Source organism: Meles meles, chromosome 10 (assembly GCF_922984935.1).
Source record: "Meles meles chromosome 10, mMelMel3.1 paternal haplotype, whole genome shotgun sequence".
NCBI lineage: Eukaryota > Metazoa > Chordata > Mammalia > Carnivora > Mustelidae > Meles > Meles meles.
Window position 1 is genome coordinate 71,192,300 of NC_060075.1, and position 21,498 is coordinate 71,213,797.

At 38.4% G+C, this 21,498-nt stretch overlaps 1 protein-coding gene across 1 annotated transcript; it reads right to left on the minus strand.

The window, feature by feature from the left end:
* Positions 1 to 9,845: 9,845 nt before the first annotated feature.
* On the minus strand, positions 9,846 to 15,316 carry GNG11 (G protein subunit gamma 11). Its single transcript, XM_046020864.1, has 2 exons — positions 14,811 to 15,316; positions 9,846 to 10,267 (listed from the first exon to the last, which is right to left on the minus strand). The coding sequence occupies exons 1-2, from the start codon at positions 14,904 to 14,906 to the stop codon at positions 10,142 to 10,144; spliced, it is 222 nt and encodes a 73-aa protein (XP_045876820.1). The 5' UTR covers positions 14,907 to 15,316; the 3' UTR covers positions 9,846 to 10,141.
* Positions 15,317 to 21,498: the final 6,182 nt, after the last annotated feature.

A 21,498-nucleotide genomic window follows, 5' to 3' on the forward strand; every position in this document is an offset into this window, starting at 1 on the left:
GTCACTGACCCACAGCTACCGCAGCTTAGAAACACACAGGACATAGTCCACAATACCCCCCTTCACTTTTGATACCAATTACAAGTTCAGGGGTACCCAAGACCACTCTTAGAGTCAATAATTTGCTGGAAGAACTCACAGGACTCACTGAAAGCTATTATAGTCAGAGTTGCAAGTTCATTACAGCTGAAAGAGACAGAGAAAATCAGCCAAGGGAAGTGACGCATGGAGCTGAGTCCAGGAAAGTTCCAAAGATGAAGTTTCCAGTTGCCTTCTCCCAGTGGAATTATGGACAACATGTTCCTCTTTCTCTCAGAAATGATGTGTGACAATATGCATCAGGGATTGTTAAGCAGGGAAATCCACCAAAGCTTAGCATCCAGAGTCTTTATGGGGGCTCCATACTCAACTACCCACATTGTTGGGCCCCATCTCTAGCCTTCCCAGAGATCAAACTGACTAATACAAGATTCAAAGATTCACCTTAAGTCACATTGTTATTCCTCCTGGCATAGTTCAAAGTCCCCAGGTAAACAAAGACACTCTTCGCAAGCAGGACATGCAAAGGGCTCAGAGATCAGCTTGGGGCTGGGGGTGGGTAGTAAAAAGCCAGGCTTCTCTTTGGGCAAGTTTTAAGTCATTACTATAAACTATCAAAAGCAGACTTTCAGCCCTAACACTCTGGACTAACGGTTTTCAGACTTTCGTTACTTGGAACCTACAAAAAGAGATGAATTTTCACATGTTGACTTGGACAACTATGTTTTAAAAGATAAATACTTACCCTTTTACAATATGGAATGCGTCCCAATATTTTATTTTATTAAATCATTGGTACCATTCTACTAAATTGATCACTAAGTGAGACAATGATCTAGAGCTGGGCCCTGTGGGCCAAATCCAGCCTGCGGCGGGTTGGTATAAAAAGGGTTTTATTGGAACAGAGCCCCACCCATTTGGTTATCTATTCTACTGTGTGTGGCTGCCTCCATATTGGAGTAGTTGCCACAGAGATTATATGGCTTGCAAAAGCTAAATTAGTTACTATTTGACCCGTTACAGAAAAAGTTTGACAGCCTCTGCTCTAGTGTACCAATATGACTTAACATCCCAGAAAAATACATTTATAAAATTGCCTTATAGCCCTTCTCATATATGACAAATGCGTAACCCTATGCCCAGTTTTTAGTTTATACAGATGCAAGATGGTGACACAAAGTTCAGATTACAAGTACCCAAGTAAATTTTGTGAGGGAGAGTCTCTAGCATTGCTTTAGGAAATGTCCTTCTAAAAGGATAAAAGAAACACTTATTTCCAGGCAGTGGATGCACCAAGACAGTCTAATACTTTAAGCTCATGATTTGTGTGCCCTCAAACTTGTGATTGTGTTACTCATTAATCAAAAAGTATTTACAAACTCCTTCCCTTCCAGATAAACTGCACTCTTTCAACTATAGGAAAGTATGAAGAATTATGTGAGAAACTTCTGGCATAACAAAAGAAAGCAGAAGCCTCAGAAAACACTGATCAGGATTAAAAAGAAGTTCAACTTCAGTAAGATAAGTGTTATGCAAAAAAAAAAAAAAAAAAAGTCCAACATAGACAAATACCGAAACAAATATCAGCAGAAGTCCCTCTCAAGTCCAGATTCAAATGGAGTGTTCAGAAGAATTAAGACAAGAGCAAATTTGGGAGGTGAGCTCTAAATTGAACAGCAAACTGAATTCTCTAGACATCTCTCTCACTGCAGCCATCTAAGTTTGAATATTTGGAAAAGACTAGAAAGAAATGCAGACTGCCACAGGGTGAATTGAGAGTGGCACGTTATCATCAGTTTCTGAAATATTGGCAGGATTGGCATATTATAGCCCTTCCACTCACCAGATTGGCTCCCAGTGCTGGGAACACATCTTGTGACTTCTTGGAAGTTGACTCTATTGAAAACAAGTCCCTCTGCACGAAGGGGTCATCAAGTTGCAGGAGTCTTTTCTATTCTGTAACATAAGAGAAAAAGGGCAAAATCAGAACCTGTCATCTTCTGCTTTCTAGAAACTGATGTTTTTGTAAGTTGAGTTAGTACAATTGCTTTTTGAGAGGCTGATCATTTTCTCCTACATGTAATTTGGATTTGCCACAATAGCTGTGAGAATTGGTCAAGAGGCAAATTCACTGTCATGTTTCCCTTCTCACAGCAGATTTCTAACTCATTCCTTCCCAACTTTTTGAATTACTAAGTGTGTGCCCTGACCATCCCCATGTTTTGCCTTTATCACCAGAACCTTCTGGCTCTTATCCTAACCAAGCATCTTCGCCCACGTAGCCCTAGGTTATTCCTACTGGCTTTCCGTTGCCCAAGGTTAGAGCCAAGATCCTCCCTCAAGGTGATGGATAAGTTGTAAACTGTCCCTAATATTTTACGCTTCCTACTATCTATGCTTTGGCTGTATGGCTTTGTCACGCCTTCACTCAAGAGGGGGCATCTGTTTTCCTGCACTTTGCATCTGTGTTTGTCTTGTGTCTTCCTTTGTACAACTGAATGCAGTGGAAGGGATGATGCCCTATAGCTCTTTTTCTTGGCCTTAAGACAACTCTTATGCTTCTACTCTTTTTAGAATTCTGTCATGCCAAGAACAAGCCTAGGCAAGTCTGTTAAAGGATGAATGGCATATAACCTAGTCACCAACTTTGCCCTAGCCAACTCCTGGCCAACAACCAGCTAACCAGTTGGGCCCCCACTGATGCATCCGCTGATTGCATACGAACCAATGAAACCAGGCACCATCAACAGAGCAAGGCCCAGCTACCCTGACTGGTAGACTCACAAGCAATAATAAATGTACTGTTTTAAGTCATTGAATTTGGTGTTATTTGTTTCCCACAATAACTGAAACAAGAATTTCAAAGATTTTTTTTTTTAACCAAAGACAGTGTATCCAATTAGCTATAGGTTCCTTCTGTTCTTATTCTATACACTTGGCAAATGCTTTCTTAGTCTGCTAAGCTCTGCACTCAATAAGTGAAATTTCTTCTTCGTAGTTTCATACTTTACAAATTCTTTTCCTTCATTTAAGCTATTATGTCTTCTTCCATGAAACGTTCCTCCAAAAGGTAGAAAATGTTCTGATCTTACTCTACTAATCATTCACTTATTATCCCCTTTTTCTCAAGCACTTAATCGATTCACTTACGTTTTGTACATAAATTGATTTAATTAATTGGACTTGATAAATGTCACTACCATTTGTTTGACTGCCAATTCCTAGAATGCAAGAAAAATATTGGCCGAACTTGTCCAAGAGTGTCATGTTTATAGGTCCTTAATCTATTTGTTGAATCAAATTAAAACAAATTGTTTTTAAATGTCTAAATTATTCCCTGCCCCAAATTGCAAAGTCCAAATGTTAATAAATATTAATTTATTCTACCTGATACCTGTTTTTAAAAAAATTTTTTTTGTTAACATATAATGTATTATTAGCCCCAGAGGTACAGGTCTGTGAATCGCCTGGTTTACACACTTCACAGCACTCAGCTGATACCTGCTTTTATATTAATGTATGTAAATAAGAATCAGCTGAAAATCCAATTGCATACGATCTTTCAAAGATGAATTAAAACCAAAAAAGAAATAAAGGCAAGCCTCAGTATTAGCAATTAAAGAGCACCTACATCCATATTGTGGTGTTCCTTGCTAACATATTACTTCAGTTATAAAGATGAAACATTTAGCAACAATGGCCTTTGAACTGTTCTTAAGCAATCAGTGACCTATGTTAATATTTATAAGATTTTTTAGATTATGTTTCAAATTATTTAATATAGGTTGAAATGTTTCTCTCTTCTCCTTTTCATCTTTCCTTCTTAGGTTGAGACACATACAGGTTTCAATGCTATTTCAAAACACTCAGTAAGGCGAGACCAACTCCCTTTCTTTTCTTCCCTATCCTGTACCAAACAGAGCTGTGAAAGTTTGAATGAATGCACTAATTCAGTAGAATAAATATATTTTTTATATATTTGTATTTAATCTGGTTACTTCCAAAAGGGATTTGGAAGTATTTACTGATAAATACTGGTCAATGCTAAAAACATGAGGACCTTTTATGGATTTAAAGAACTCTACTCATAGCCTAGAGAATCAGGCTCAATAATTCCCAAACCAGCTCTGGGAAGTAGGTCATTGACATTGTGTCTCAGGCTGGCTCTAAGAAGAGGCCGAGATGACATAAGTTAAAGCCAATGGATAACTTTATTAAGGAAAGCATACAAGTTTTTAACAGAGAATGAGCTCAGTCACTTCTTAGAAAAGATTCTTTGGTACCTATATGTAATTCTCTAGGGCTAACTATGATTTAATAATTTTGGTAAAGAAAGTCCTTACAGAATATGATTTATTTCTTCTAGACACTCTACCACAACTCATGTAGATTTATCAGACTAAATTCTGGTACTAAACTGAGATATTATATTATTCAGCATACGAGCAAGTGCTATTTATTATATAATTGGAGGTTATCACTGTTCCAAAAATTTAGGTTGTGATATGATTTTTACTAAGAAAGCAAAATTCACTCCCTTGGTATAGGTTAAAATTTTTGTATTAGACTGTGATTATAGAAAACCAATCAGCCAACTAACCAACCTACCAACCAACCAGTAGAAACAACTAAAATTATCTACTATAAAATGCTATGTCATACACAAGGGCCAACCATTTCTGAGGCTATAGCAGCTGGCTATATGTGTGCCAAAACCACTTCAGAAAATGACTGAGCTAATAGTTCCTTTCAGTCTGCATCTATATTGACTTCTGCAAGAGACGTAGTGCTGCATGTTGTATAGGACACAGTCTCTGTGTTGCCAGTTAAGTAGCTATATGACTTTGTGTAAATTATTTCTCTGATATATAAGGCACTTGTGAGAATTAAAATACATAATCTATGTAAAAAGGCTTATTCCAGTGCCCAACGGATATTGGGCATTTCACATGTGTAAGCTACTGCCATCATGATCAATGTCATCACGATGCCATCATCAGCATCATCATTAAAAAGTAGAAAAACCACTCTCCTATTTATCCTAACCTATACATTATAATATACTCTGTAATTCCCACCTACATCTGATTAATTATGATTCCTATAAATTTCATGATGCTAAGGACTTTGTCTAATTCACCACTACATCCCTTGGGCCTAAACCAGTGCCTAGTACATAGAGCTCCAAATATTTTTGGTTTTGGATGAATAAATGCATACATTTTTATATATGCCAATGTGAATTATTTTTCATGACTGTTAATTTTACGAGGACCGGGGCGCCTGGGTGGCTCAGTGGTTTAAGCAGCTGCCTTCGGCTCAGGTCATGATCTCAGGGTCCTGGGATCGAGTCCCACATCGGGCTCTCTGCTCGGCAGGGAGCCTGCTTCCCTCTCACTCTCTCTGCCTGCCTCTCTGCCTACTTGTGATCTCTCTCTGTCAAATAAATAAATAAAATCTTTAATTTTACGAGGACCTTATCCGTTCATTTTACTTTTTTCTTTTCACCTTTTTAAAACAATTTTATTTAGTGCTCGCTTCGGCAGCACATATACTAAAACAATTTTATTTATTTATTTGACAGAGAGAGGGACAAGAAGAGAGGGAACATAAGCAGGGGGAGGAACAGAGGGAGAAGCAGGCTTCCCACTGTTCAGGGAGCCCTACACGGGGCTCGATCCCAGGACCCTGGAACCATGACCTGAGCTGAAGGCAGATGCTTAACTTCTGAACCATCCAGGCACCCCTCCTTTCATTTTAAGTGTAATTTTTGCACAATAACTTCGAGGTCAATTTCTGAAATTTATAGTCCACCTATTTTAACTATTTGTGCCTTTTTATGTTCAATGAAATTCCTCTTTAAGTACTCTTTAATATCAGGTTGAAAAAAAAAAGGAGGTCATCATTTAATGTGTGTGCAAACCGAAAGAAAAAGGAAGAAATGGCATCAGTATGTCTCTTCATTTTCCTAGTGCCAGTGGATGGTTTTCAATGGTCTGTGGATTCTCACCTCAGACTGAAGGTAGCCCAAGTGGAAAAGTTGCTGATAATGCCCTGGTCTTCCCTGGTTAGGATAGCAGACATACAGATTAAGGTATCAGGGTTTATTCTTTTTTTTTTAAATCTTTTTATTTATTTGACAGAGAGAGAGAGAGAGATCACAAGTAGGCAGGTGGGGTGGTGGGGGAAACAGGCTACCCGCCGAGCAGAGAACCCAATGTGGGGCTCGATCCCAGGACCCTGAGATCACGACCTGAGCCGAAGGCAGAGGCGTAACCCACTGAGCCACCCAGGTGCCCCATCAGAGTTTATTTTAACGGAGAGATCCCATGGCACTTTCCTTCTGTTACCATTCTACTCCTCTATGAAATCAAAGATATCTTCTGACTGGTCCCTACTCTCCTAGACTGTAATACTAGAAATAGGAACTTATTTTTCATTTGTTGTCATCCTTCTAAGACTCAGTTAGAGGGGATAAGGGTAGACTGTAACTATTACTGACTTAGTTCTTCTGTCTAACTTAGTGGGTTGAGCTGAATAGATCTGAATGACCAATTAATTAATCAGATCATGTTGATGATACAGACTCATTTCTGATTCATAAAAATGTTACTACCAAAACATACTTAGTCTCCAAAGCCCAAGCATAGTAATATAAAACTTCTTCTATTTTTTATTTTTAAATTAATTTTACTTTTTAAACTGGATAATACATTTACAGGTTACACAAATCAAAACGTTATAAAAAGAATATTCCTTGAGAAGGCTCAATCTCATCGCTTCCTACGTAGTTGTCCCCAACTCTGACCCTAATAGGTAGCCATCATTGGTTTCCTATATAACCTTCTAATTTTCCTTGAAACAGCAGATAAAAGCAGATAAAAATAGGTACATGAAAAGGTGCTCAACATCACTAAGAATCAAGGAAATACAAATCAAAACCATAATGAGATATCACTTCCTACCTGTCCAAGTGGCTTTTATCAAAAAGACAAGAAATAATCAGTGTTGGCGAGGATGTGGAGAAAAGGGAAAAACTGCACACTGTTGGTGGGAATGCCAACTGGTGCAGCCACTTTGGAAAGCTATATGGAGTTTCCTCAAAAAAACTACTACTAGAACTACTACTACTAGAACTACTCTAAGATCCAACAATTCCACTTCTGGCTATATATCTGAAGAAAATGAAAATATTAATTTGAAAAGACTTATGCACCCCCATGTCCACTGCAACATTATTCATAATAACCAAGATATGGAAACAACCTAAATGCCCAATGATGAATGAATGGATAAAGAATATATTGTAATTAGATGGAATATCTATGCAAACTGGAATATTATGCAGCCATAACAAGAGAAGGAAATCTTGGCCATTTGCAACAACATGGATGGATCTTGAGGGCAAGTGAACTAAGTCAGACAGAGAAAGACAAACACTGTATATAATCTTTTTTGTGGAATCTAAAAACAACAATAACAACAACATCCCAAATAAACCAAGCTTATACACTTGGCTATAAGGGTAGTTGTCAGTGGTAGGGGTTGGGAGGGTTGAAATGGGTGAAGGTGGTCAAAGGCACAAAGGAATCTGACTATTAAATATATGGGAAATCAAGGAAATACAAATTTAGAAAGTAATGAGATTCCAACATGTAAAATAAACTCTTAAAATACCAAGTACGAGGGAGCTCGTAATGTAGATTCTGGCTGGAAATAGGAAAGTCAATTTTGCTAATTTAATGAGTTCTATGAACCTGAGTCTCAATACACAAAGGATAGCAACTATTTAATCAGATGCCAAATGATTAACACAACTATATACTTGGAAGAAATTGAATCCATGATTTAAATTCTACTTAACAAATTCCCATTTACTAAAGGTTACTTTTATAATACACCCAAATATATAGTTACCGTATTTTTCATTTTCTTCCTAATGTAAGCTAATAAGTTTTTAGCAGCTGAACGCTTGAAAATCAAGAGGATTTTATTACACTTCTGCATATTTGCCAAATTACTATGATGAAAACAGTAAGAAAATAAGAACAGAATTAGATTTAGTAGAAACATCTACAAGATTGGGAATTTATTAAGGAAAAAGCAGACGTGGGCTAAGTTGTCATCTGGCTGAAAGTACATGAAAAGCAGAGGCTAGGACTTGGAGGTGTACATGAACGGAGAGCTGAATGTGGCTATAGAAACTCAGGGCACAGCCTTCGAAGCCATAAGTCTGAAGAAGTTACAGGATAAACATGTTGACTTGGCCCTCCATGAAGAAAGCAGGTCATCTGATCTGCCTTAGTAAGAACGAGATGCTTCCTTCCTCATGCAACACAAGAAAATTCCATGACTTGAGAGACATGAAACAGTGTGTTAAAGTCAAAACTTCACAGGCCCCAAAGTATCAAAATCCCAGGCTACCTTAAATGTGAAATGACTGATAGTAGCAACACATCCCAATACAAATTGTTCTATGGCAGTTGGTAAAATTATGCCTTACTTTTCTTAAATCTCACCTTGGAGTAGAGTGTGCTTTGGGCTAAAATTATCCCTGGGCTCTCAGTAATCCCAATTGACGTCAACACTTGGAAAACGGCAGGAAACTGAAGGAAATAGTCTCTGCTCTTGGTTTGCTGTAACCTGCCTGGGGCATCCTGTTCCTTCTCAGAGAGGGAAGGGGAAGCAATTTCAGAGTGAGGAGGCTGGTATGCTTTAGGAAGCTACTAGAAGTCACTGGCACATCTCTGACTTGATAAGTTACCCTTTTGGGTCTAAATAGGAGAAAAGAACCTAATCGAGCCTGGGTTTCTGGTGTCACATTTAAAATTGCGGGGCGCATTAGTGACTAAGCCCATTTGAACTGGAACTTGCCTGGAAGGGTTTTCTCCTCTTTCTTTTGGCTCAAACAGTCAGAGGGAAACAGGGAAAAAATGCTTCAAGAGAAGAAGAAGAGGTCTTTGAGGTCGCTGCTGCAGGTGCCTTCATAAAGAACTCCTCGAGTTGGAGTGGGCCCTGTACCTTGGTGCGTTGCACCTTGGGGCTAAAGCCCCGGCAGCTACCATTCTGCCTTGAAATGTTAAGCCATGGACTGGAGAAGGTACTGGCGACACCTATCACTGACGATGGCCAAAATATATGAAGAATGCCTACAAATTAATGAGGGGAGAATAAAACAAGCTAATTTTAGAAATGGGCAAAAGATTAACTGGTCCCTTTGGAGGAGAAGGACCCTGGAAAGGTGGTGTGGTTTGCCTAGGCTTGCTGGAAGACACTGGTAAGAGGAGGTCAGAGCCCAGTGTCTCTGCCAATGCCACAGGGCCAGAGGGTCACCGTGCCAACACCTGCATCCTGTGGGAGATGAAGCTCCCTGAGGATGGACATATTGGGGCTGACCTCCTGGGGGCTTCTCACAGGCGCCACATGTGGCCCTTCCCCACAGCACCACTGCAGCAACACTTTGACCACGATCTGTATGGTGACTGGTAATGTGGGTTTCGAGTGCTAATGTGGTTCTTGACTCAGCTACTTCGTCAATGTGAGGAATTCTACTCCCTTGATTCCCTCATAGTTAAAATTAGATCAGAAACATTCCAGAAGTCAGAACTCAGCTTCGTAAACCAACTGAGATTTGAAGGAGAGAGGTAGATTGGAGAACTGATCTATCAAATCCCCTAATTCTTTGATATGTGTCCCAAACATATGAATGGTTATGGGAAAAAATAAAAAAGTAAATGCAAAACAAACAAACAAACAAAAATTTTTAAAAGCAGCAACAACCTGCTTTTAAAAATTGCCAACACTCATTTTCCAGAGATAAAACTTTATTTAAGGCATCAAGCAATATACTGAAAGAGGTGAGTCATGCACAAGTAATGTCCTTATTTCCATAATTGTACATTTGAAACTCTCTGCCCTCTTAACAAGGAGGTGTAGTGAGCAAAGATGAGAAGCACACAGCTTTTATATGTAACCATATCAATATAAGTATTTAAGAAAGTCTTTAAATTTTGTTTTCCTTCTTTGAAAGGAATTTTGGTTTTATTTCAGAAAAACAAAAACTAGTTCTTCTACTGAGGATGAAATTTCTCTCCAGAGTTATTTATGAAATAATACAGCTGCCTTTCTCTTTAAAAGGATTCTTGTCTTCTGGAATTCCTTTCACCAGAGGATCCTCTCCAGAACGTTCTTCAATGTAGTTCTTGATTTCCTCAGAACATTTAGACACCTTAAGAGGAAAAAAAAGAATGAATTAGGTCAGGATTGTCTACACTTCATTAGCACCCTTTAGTGAAATTAATATAATTAAGCACAACTAGCATTTAAAAAAACAAAATAGTATAAAAATAGTTGTACAAAGCATATATAACATATATGCTATATATGAATGACACAATCTATGTAAAATATATTTCTATGGTGAGGGTCAAAAAGCTTGAAAGTCATTGTACTAAATAGCTCATCCCAGCAATTTCTATCCATTGTGCCTCATGTGAATTCTCTCCTCTGCTGAAATATAATTATGATCTATTCATAATATTTTACGAACCAAAATATACCACATTTTCAATTTCCCATGCTAATGAACAGTGCAGTAATAGATAATCCCCAAATGTTTTGGGCTATGTCCTGCCAAAATTCTCACTTATGGGTGTGTGCCATTTTCTGCAATTTTACAAAATGATAGAAACATTGGAGAAAGTCTGATGCTGGAGAGGCTGAGGTTGCCCAGTCATACCATTTGTGTCTCTATTCAGGATTCCTTCCCATTGCTTAAGGGCAATGATCATAACAAAAGATTTATCTGAGGTTTATTGGGTTTATCTGAGATCCTTCTGTTTATGTAATTAGTTGAAACTTTTTCTGTAATGGAGAAAGGACTGAATAGTTTTTTTCAAAAACTCTATCCTTCAGAGACAGATTGTAAGAGTGAATTTAAAAAAGAAAAAGGATGAAAAAAGGAAGAAGAAAAAAAAAGGATTAGTGTGTTAATGAAGGCCTGCATTGTTAAGAAGAAATTAGAAGTAAAAATTACAGAAGCTCCAGCAAATTCTAACAGAGATCTCTTAACCCTGGGAAACTGTCCCATTGAATTTGTAATCTAGATTAATAATCTTCAAATTGTCTTAATGGTGATCACAAAAACATGCTTGCATATATATATGTATATATATATATATACATATATATCCCAAAATGTACATAATTATGTAATGATATCTAATTATTTACTTATAAATAAGTATAGATGCTACTGTGTTATACTTAGTGTGTAATTATAAAACATAAACTGGAAACTGTCAGAAGAGATTTAAATCTAACCAAAAGTAGAAATTTTTAATATTTTACTCTCATACCCTACATACTTTTTGCACACAAAGTGAAGACCACTGTTCTAAAATTTAGAACTAGGGGCGCCTGGGGGGCTCAGTGGGTTAAAGCCTCTGCATTCAGCTCAGGTCATGATCCTGGGGTCCTGGGATGGAGCCCTGCATCAGGCTCTCTGCTCAGCAGGGAGCCTGCCCCCCCACCCCCGCCTGCCTCTCTGCCTCCTTGGGATCTCTGCCTGTCAAATAAATAAATAAATAATCTTAAAAAAAAATAAAATTTAGAACTAGGTGATGGAGTTAGATGATTTAAAGCGTGGTGCAATAAAAATTTTTCAAGTGCCATTCTCTTGGATAACAACTGCTCTTATTTGTTGCCGACGTTCATAGTGCACACATTTTATGGGAATTGTAAGAAGTACAGATGCAAGTAACCACAACCTGGGGCCTGTCTCCCCACAGATATTTGTGGGTAAGATTAGAGTTCCCCCAAATTGTATCTGCTTCTATAGAGGCTTCTTCACTTGGTTTCCAAAGAGATCTGTAAACTCCAAAAGTGAATAATAACTCCTCTGAGCATTTCCTTCCATGATCAAGAAGATGTGTTTGAGCAACAGTTAGCTGGAGCCAGAATTCAGCCTGTGGATTCTGTGTCCTTGGCCTGAACAGAGCACACAGCTCAGACATGAACAATTTATTGACAGAATAATGAACTGGTTTATCATAACACATGTGTTTTAGTACACATCTGTATCATTACCTATGAGGTCTTAAATAAGGAGGTACTTAGCCTCCTTGGGATAAGATACCTTGGAATAAACCTAACCAAAGAGGTAAAGGATCTGTACTCGAGGAACTACAGAACACTCATGAAAGAAACTGAAGAAGACACAAAAAGATGGAAGACCGTTCCATGCTCTTGGATTAGAAGAATAAACATTGTTAAAATGTCTATACTGCCTAGAGCAATCTATACTTTTAATGCCATTCGGATAAAAATTCCACCGGTATTCTTCAAAGAGCTGGAGCAAATAATCCTAAAATTTGTATGGAATCAGAAGAGACCCCAAATTGTTAAGGAAATGTTGAAAAACAAAAACAAAACTGGCGGCATCACGTTACCTGATTTTAAGCTTTACTACAAAGCTGTGATCACCAAGACAGCGTGGTACTGGCATAAAAACAGACACATAGACCAGTGGAACAGAGTGGAGAGCCCAGATATGGACCCTCAACTCTATGGTCAAATAATCTTTAACAAAACAGGAAAAAATATACAATGGAAAAAAGACAGTCTCTTCAATAAACGGTGCTGGGAAAACTGGACAGCTATATGTAGAAGAATGAAACTCGACCATTCTCTTACACTGTACACAAAGATAAACTCGAAATGAATAAAAGACCTCAATGTGAGTCAAGTTTTTGATCCTTAAAAGGGAGAGCACTGAATGATCTAAAAGCCATAATGGTTGTAGAACACTAATACTCTATAAACCAAAGTGTGTGGTAACATATGTTTGAATATTACCACTAGGATTCAGATGCCTCTCCTTGTATCTGCTAAGGCTCTCTCTGAAGTTTTCTCTCCCATTAGCATACACTTGGAGTTGGAAACTGATGCAGCAGGGTGTGTGCTAAGGAGAGGAGGTGGGGAGCTGGCAGGGAGGAATGGCTCATGAATGACACCTTCAGTTTCTACACAGTCAGCTGCATCCAGGTCCCTGCCCAATTTCTAATTTGAAGCTTAAAATACCTAGAAGACACTTGTCTCTTTTTTTCTCCTAGAAGTTCTGTACACTCTGGTATTAGGATATTCCAACTTTGTACAAGACTATGCTTCAGTATATGCAACTCTGTTTGATATATAACCTCTAAGATGCATTGTGTGAAAAAATCTCAGTGGCCAAAACAGACTGCACTTTGTCATCCACAAAATGGGTTCCTTAAAGTTTCAAGAAACCACCCTATTCTTTGCGTACCATAACTTTGCTTATTCTTTTAAGCACAGCAGTATTTTTATTTTTTTAAGATTTTTTAAAAAAATTTATTTATTTGACAGACAGAAATCTCAAGTAGACAGAGAGGCAGACAGAGAGAGAGGAGGAAGCAGGCTTCCTGCTGAGCGGAGAGCCCGACAAGGGGGCTCGATCCCAGGACCCCGAGATCATGACCTGAGCTGAAGGCAGCGGCTTAACCCACTGAGCCACCCAGGCGCCCCACAGCAGTATTTTTAAGGTACAAAAACTTTCAACATGGATAGAAACAACCTTTGCACTCAAAAATCTAGGAAGAATAGGGATTTGGAATTGAAAGATTAAATTTCAGAAAAGAAATACGTATAAAGTAAAACTCAAAAACACCCGCATCTTCCAAATATCACTCAAATGTTCATCTTGAGTAACAGGACTCTGTCATGAGCAGATTTACCATAATTAGAGCAGGAAAGTAAAGGAGCTTATTTACTATAACTGCTTAATTTCCATTGTTTTCCTTTTCTATTTTTTTAAAAAAAATTCTAGTATTAAACCATAGAGAAATGAAATCAGTTTACATTTTTCTTGCTGTGGAGAAAGGAGTGGATCATTTCCTTAAAAAAAAAACAACTATAAAAACCTATTCCTGGACTTTAGATTGCCTGATTGAGGAAAAAAAGGAAGCTATGCATGCTCAAGCTACCAGTAAGAAGTCAAAAGTACAAAATCTCCAGAACGTTTTGGTGAGACTTCTGAACACTGAGACATATGTTCTCACTGAATTTGTAATCCACTTCAGTGGTCTCTCAAATTTTAAATCATGATCACTAAAAAGAATTTTCATATGTACCCAAATATATGTATAATTATTTATAAATAAATGCAGATACTACTGTATTGGTTCACTGTGTATACCTATAAACCAAGTGGAAGGTATAAAGGGATGGGAGTTAGGAACAAATAAAAATAGAAATTGTAATGTTTTGTTCTCAAGCCCTAGTTAGCTGTTCACTGCATACCTCTGGAGAGGCCTGGTGAAATTCAAAATTATGTAATTCAAATTATCTAAATTAAATATGAATTAAATAGTGATTAAAAAGCACTAAAATACCATTCTTTCCCATAATGAAAAAGATCAAGGAACTAAATAGCCATCTGCCTTTTTCCTACATTTTGAGTTTTTAAAACCAAGTAACGCAGGAAGAATTTTTTGTCCATTTGCCCAGTCCTAGGCTCAGATGTGACATTTGGCTTTAAATTACTCAGCCGACCCTTGCTCTCCTTTACCTCCGATGATTTCCCCACACCAACTGGCAGTTCCCAGGTACCAACAAAGCCCTACTTCAAGAGAAGCTGGGGGGGGGGGGGGCGGATAGCAAAAACTAGAAAAGCAGTACTGTTTTACTGTAACAAACCAGGAAAAACTGCCCTTGGTTCATTTCAGAGAAGGAAATGCTCTGGGACAATTTACCTGTTGCCTCTGCAACTTCACTTCTTTGCGAAGTTGCTCAACTTCCATCTTCAGCTTTTCCTTTTCTGGCAAATCTTCGATGTGAAGGGCCGGCATTTTCGCCCCAGAACCGGGCCTGGGGATAGTTCTGGAAGCGGAGAGGCTGGAAATGCAGCAAACTAGGACGCGCCCCAAAATAACTGCGGTGCCCGCGCACCCCGCCCGCCGGCCGGCGCTCGAGAGGACCACCTCCCCGCCGTGCTCCCCAGAGCCCCCAGAGCTCGGCTGCCTGCAGGGCGGCCCCTCACACCGACCCTGCCCCGCGTCCTCGGCTCTTTCTCAGGCCCCCTCGACCGCGGGGGGCCTGCTCCAGCGAGCCCCGGAGGGTTGAGGGAGAGGGAGCCTGAGAAGCTGGGCGCTGCCGGAGCTCCGGGATGCTGGCCCCCTGCCGACTCCCAAGCCTGCCACGCCCGCGGGGGACTCGCCAGGGCTGTGGCGGGACAGTTGGGGTTGCACTAGCCAACTCTCCTGGAGAAACAACTAAAGTTTTACTTTTTGTTCCTTTTTTTTTTTTTTTTTTTTTTTTTCCGTTCCCAAGTCACATCCGGGTTTTGTTTGCGAAGCAAGAAAAGGAGGACACTAGCCTGCAGGAAATAACGGCCCTTCTCCTCTCCAAGTTTCAAAAATATACAGCGTGTTACTTTTCCCCAGTTACATGTGTGTTGTGGAGAAAAGGCTCAGGAGGAGAACGAAACTGAGCTGTAATCTCAGAAACACCCACCACGTCTCCTGATGTGTATCCATCCAGTCCGTTAAATGCCCGAAACATAGTGACACATTGGGGGGGTCAAGGGGGCATCGGGATGTGAATATTGTTTCCAATTTGCAGGGCCATTTTCTGACATTAATGAACTGTCTGCAACTTCCGCAGCAGAGCTCTTACTCTTTCTTCAGGGGAATGTTTTGTAATGATTTGGAGGACACAGGATGATACTAGAGAAGACAGAAGAAGGAATCTGAAAGTTCTTACCAGGAAGTGTTTCCCCATTCTCCATCAACCGCGGTTTGGGTGACTGTCCACACCAAGGGTTAGGAATTCCTGGCTCCCGCAAACTTCCTGGAGGCTGGCATCGGACTCACTCAGCTTGGGTTTCTCCACTCTCTGGAAAGCAGTATTCATCTTGCTGCCATTTTGTAAAGCCAGGAAAGGTGTAGGACCTGACACGTTTACCTGCAATATAAAGTTTCTCTTTGACTATAAATTAAACTTTGTTTGGTTTGTTAAAGATGTTCAAGAGCCTAGAAGAAAACTAAAGCACGAACGTAAGAAACCTTCCCAAGCAGTCAGATATTTCTCTCTTTGCAGATGACCTCTTTGCCTAGAGAGTCAAATTCAAATTAAGTGTGGTGGCCTGAATGGAGAATTTCAGGGTACTTGGGCTTAGGCACCCCAAGTCACTCCCTATTTTATGAGCATAGGCTTTTGTTTGTTCCTAATTTCTCTCTAGATTCTACCCACTTGTCCTCAATGAATACATTGGAGGGACAGGAACAATAAGCTACTTGGTGAGAACTCTGGGTCTAGTCCCAGCTCTGCCACTGGCCTTCACTGGAAAAGTCATTTATTTTTTTCTGGATTTTGGTTTTCTAATTTATAAAATAGATGATGGGCCAGGGGAACAGTGAATTAGCTGAGGTATGTTACGTTTCTAATTGCATTTATGTATCTACATCTGATAAATCATGTTCATGAAGAAAACTGGGAGCTTTTCTATATTTTAAATAGCACATATTCCAGGATCTCCCAGACGCAAAGAAATCAAATAAGCTTCTGGAGGGCCCCCCACCCCCTGTTAGTATGCAAGGTGAGCCAAGACAAAAAACTCACATCTGTCTCCAAAAGCAATTAATATTTTTTGATTCCCCATTGCTCGGATTTAAAAGTTTGGTTAAAAATAAATGTTAGTGAAAGTAGTTAATGTGGCCTGAATTAAATAAGTTCAGCACCAAATCAAATAAGCTAGTTAAGTAACTTAATGCATGTCTTTTCCAAATCATAAAAATAAAATTATTTTGGCCTGGAAATTTCTTCTTTTTGAAATCATCTACTTGCAGACAGTGATAAATAGTTATAAATCCATAGCGGTCATTTAACTTCTTCCCCAGTACTAGGAGAACTTAAATTGGAGAGCAAATGCATATTAGTCTTTTTTTTTTAGTTTTTACTCTTACAGAATGCATGATATTAAAATCACATTAAGTGAACTAATTAAAGTGAATTGGGAAATGCTGAAATCCTATGATGACACAGCATTCTGAAAAATGTCTTGTTATTGTTTGGTTTTAAATGGTAAAAGGATGGGAACACTTCTTTTTAGAAGAGCATGGTAAACAACCATGGTAAACAATTTCTTGTCTATTCTCACAGAAATGTCCTATCAATAAAAGTTATCGGATAAACAAAGTTTAAAATCCATGTGAGTTATAGCCAAATGTCATGTTAGCTTTTTACTTATATTTTACATATTACTTTTAATAAAATTTGTTTTACAAAATAGTATGTGTGCAAACCACTCTGCAATGAAAGATAATGGGTAGAAAATGACTTTTATTAACCCACTGTCCTTTGACAAATGTTTTAAAGAAATCTGCTTAAGAAAATTAACAGTGTTGTTATTTCTACTTTTTAATTACAAAAGAGCAAAGACCATGAAATATTTACCGTGACCTGCAAAAAAAGGAAAAACAACTCTTTGGTTACTTTTCTGATGTATTAAGTGTTTTGTTAAAAAATCCATATAAAGGAAGCTGTTTAAGAAAATATTGAGGGAAGTTATATTGGAGTTGATTTAATGCTAGGCTGAACTCAAAAAGACAAGTGTTCTTGTCTTACTCTATCTTGTGATTTTTTGCAAGACAGAGATACTCTCTGCCTTTGTTTTGTTGGTGGAAGTAAACTAGGTTATTTCCCAAATTCTGCTCCTCTGAAATTTATAAAGTTAATGGTGACTGTTTAGGTCATTAAAATGATGGTTTCTAAGGAGCATATTTAACGTATATTTGATCCACCCAGTTAACTTGTTTTAGTTCAATTTATTACAACAATCACATGGAACATTTCATAAACTCACCCATTTCATGTAACTATATGCATAAGCTTCCTTTTCTAGATGGAGATAATGTAAAGTTACAGGATGGCCTATGTCTGATGCTCTGATCATTTAACTACTTATAGTTCATATAAAAATGATTTATTTTATCAATTTTGCTTTCACAAGACTTTAATTTCCATTGTAAGTGGTCATTCTTATTATTCAGTTTACTCTTTTCCATATGTTAATACATTCTTTTAGGAATTTAGGAAGTTCAATATTAACCTTGTTTTGAAATCTGGCTAAAATCAAATCAACGCAAATTAAAATAATCATTTTTCTTTCCTTGCTAAAGCTTAAACTCACCTATGTGTACAAAATACTTTCAAAGTACAAGTATCTCAAATGATATATTACATTAAGTATATATGTTTTACCCATTCTCATTACTGGTACCAGGAAATTCTGTGGATGAGCCAAATGTTAAGGCTATGCCTAGAGTATTTTTTGTTTCCCTATAGTCTTACCTCATTCATTTTAACCTAGTAATCTGTGGCCCCGAAATAACTTCTGGAAAAAAAAAATCACTCACTGTTGGAACTGTATAGCCTGTAGGATAGTCATGACCTCACAACCTTCTTCCTAGACCATCTTTCTCTGTATTCTTTTCTATGAATTTTATCTTATCCCAACTCCTGCAGTCTGTATTTTAAAGCAACACAAATGTTACCCTACTGTTGATTCATTCCATAGTTAAGCTAATAAGAATTCTGAATTCTCCAAAATAAAAACTACCGTCCTTCCTGCTTTTAATTGAACACTTATTAAGTCAATTAAATTGTAGAGACAATTTATGAGTTGTTATGGCAGTTTCAAAGATGAACAGAGCTTCTGGCTTGGGAAATTTATAACACAGATTTGAGAGTAAGACAACCATACAGACTATAATAAAAGAAAGCAAGGGAATGTTAAGTGAGTTAAAAGATTTTGCAGAATACTCTTGGGCTGGATTGAGGGACAGAGGAGATAGTTTATAATGAGCTTCAGAGAAGGAGAAGGATTTCCAAAGTCTGAAATGAGTTAGAGTGGAGGGACATTTCAGGTGGAGAGATCAATCTGACTGAACTGCAGAAGGTGGGGAAATGGGGTGTCATGTTGGGAATTATTTAATACTTAAGCTTGTTGACTACAGGAAGTCTCTAGGTCTATTGTAATAGAGGACATTGATTAGGTTTTTATCTATATCTGTTCTAAGTGACTTTAAATTTTCGTTTAAGAATCCATTCTAGTTTATCATTTTATTTTGAAAAAACAAAAACAAAAACAAAAAAAAAAGTGATGTTCAAAGAGTTGAAGTAGAAATTGAACAAGCCAGGGTTTTCACTTAGAATCATCTGCCTTCCAAATCCGTTTCCAGTGTTAGATAAAACTAGAGATGTGGTTAGGACCATACATGTTACTAAATGCCATAGCCAAGATTCTGTTATACTTTTTTTAGTCAGGGGGAAAAAAGATAAATGGAACATATAATAAGCACTGAATTGCACACAGAAATACCTTTGAGACAGACCACAATTAAACAAATAATGAAGTAATGTGTATGGGATGCTAGATGGTGACGGGTCCTATGGGAGACAAGAGAGTGGAACAGGGAGATAGGAAGGGCTGAGGGGGTGGCTGGAGAGGAGTTTTGCAGTTTTTTTTTTTTTAAAGATTTTTATTTATTTACTTATTTGACAGACAGATCACAAGTAGTCAGAGAGGCAGTCAGAGAGAGAGAGAGAGAGGGAGGAGGAAGCAGGCTCCCCGCTGAGCAGAGAGCCCAATGCGGAGCTTGATCCCAGGACCCTGAGACCATGATCTGAGCCGAAGGCAGAGGCTTTAACCCACTGAGCCACCCAGGTGCCCCAGGAGTTTTGCAGTTTTAAACAGAAAATAATGTCTCCTGAGGAAAAAGATGAACTCCAATAGTTTATCCTGGAATCTCTTAATACTCAAAGCATATTTGATATGTGGTAAAGTGTGGTGTTAACCATTCAGCTAGAGATCCAGAGTCTGGACCCTAGAAACTTGCCAACTCACTTCTCTGAGTCTGGATTTCCTCCATTTCAAAATGAAGGGGTTGGACGAGCATGCAAACTTGATCCTTGTTGAGCATTTACTACAGCCAGAGTGGAAAGGACAGTGCTAGGAGCTAAACTTGGGACCACCTTGAGATTCCCTTCCAGACCAAATAATAGATTAATTCTTGTTTTTAAAAAGGATGACAATCAATTAGCATTCCCTTGTATTCTGATCACTGATGTATCCAAAAATAGCACTGCAAATGTGAGATAGCAACAAGGAAACACAATGAAAACAGTTTCCATGTTGCAGTAATCAGCACTCATCATTTGTTACAGACGAGCGGCAAATTATCTCTCAGTCTTTAGCACAAAGGTAGTGAAATTTGGCTTATGTCAACTTGGTGAGATGCCAGGAAGAAACTGATTAGCAAGATGATTCAGAAGACAGCTATTTTTCTATCATTTTGTTCTTAAGACTGTTATAGAAAAAAGGGCTGCCCTGGTGAGAGTCTTCTTAGGGATGGGATGGAATGGAATGAGTGGCTCTCAAAGGATTCTGGATATTTGTCTAGTTTCTTTCTCAGCAACACGACTAGTTAATACTTACTGGATGTTGCTACTATGTGCCAGGCAGTATGCTGAGTGCCCTAATCCCCCCAAGTAATATATAACTCCCCATGAAAAAGGGGATAGGACCATATTATTCCTCTCCTACAGGAGAAGAAACTGAGATTTAGAAAGAGTAAGTAATTTATCCAAAGTCAGGCAGTAAAATGCCAGAGCCAGAACTCTCTGGCTTCTTATAACCTTTACTCTGGTGCTGGTTAAATTTACTGTCTCCATGACCACAGACTGCCTCTTAATCCATTTGGTATTGTGGTAAAAAGTTACATCACTGGTAACAAGTAAAAATGGTAAGAATGTAGGAAGAGGTTATGTTAAAACCATCACTGCTGACTGGGGGTTGAGAGAACAAGAGAAACAGAAAATGAAACATCCACGGTGAAAATCTTCAGAGCACACATTCTGTCAAGATAGATTTTCCATGATTCAAAAGAATAGAGTTCCTAACTCTACAAAGGAAGAGAAGGTTGGAAAAAATATAAGGCTAACCATGAAATTTCCTCCTGCTAGAATATTAGTAGTGTTGAAAGAGAAGTTAAGAAACAGAAAACTGTATGTTGGCAACCAGAATAATATACACTCATTCATAAACATAGTGTGTGTGTGTGTGTGTATATATATATATATATATATATATTTTTTTTTTTTTTTTTTTTTTTGCTTGTTTGGGCTTTTTGTTTTTGAGAGAGTGAGAGAGAGTGTGAATGGGAAGAGGGAGAAGGAGAGAGAGAATCCCAAGGAGGTTTCATGCCCACAATGGGGCCCAACGTGGGGCTCAAGCTCATGACCCTGAGAGCACGACCCTGAGCCAAAATCAAAAGTCAGACACTTAACTGACTGAGCCAACCAGCTGTCTCCATAGTAGTCACTATTAAAGAAAGGGGTCAATCAATAGTTATTGCCAGTTATGTGCTAAACCCTGTGTTA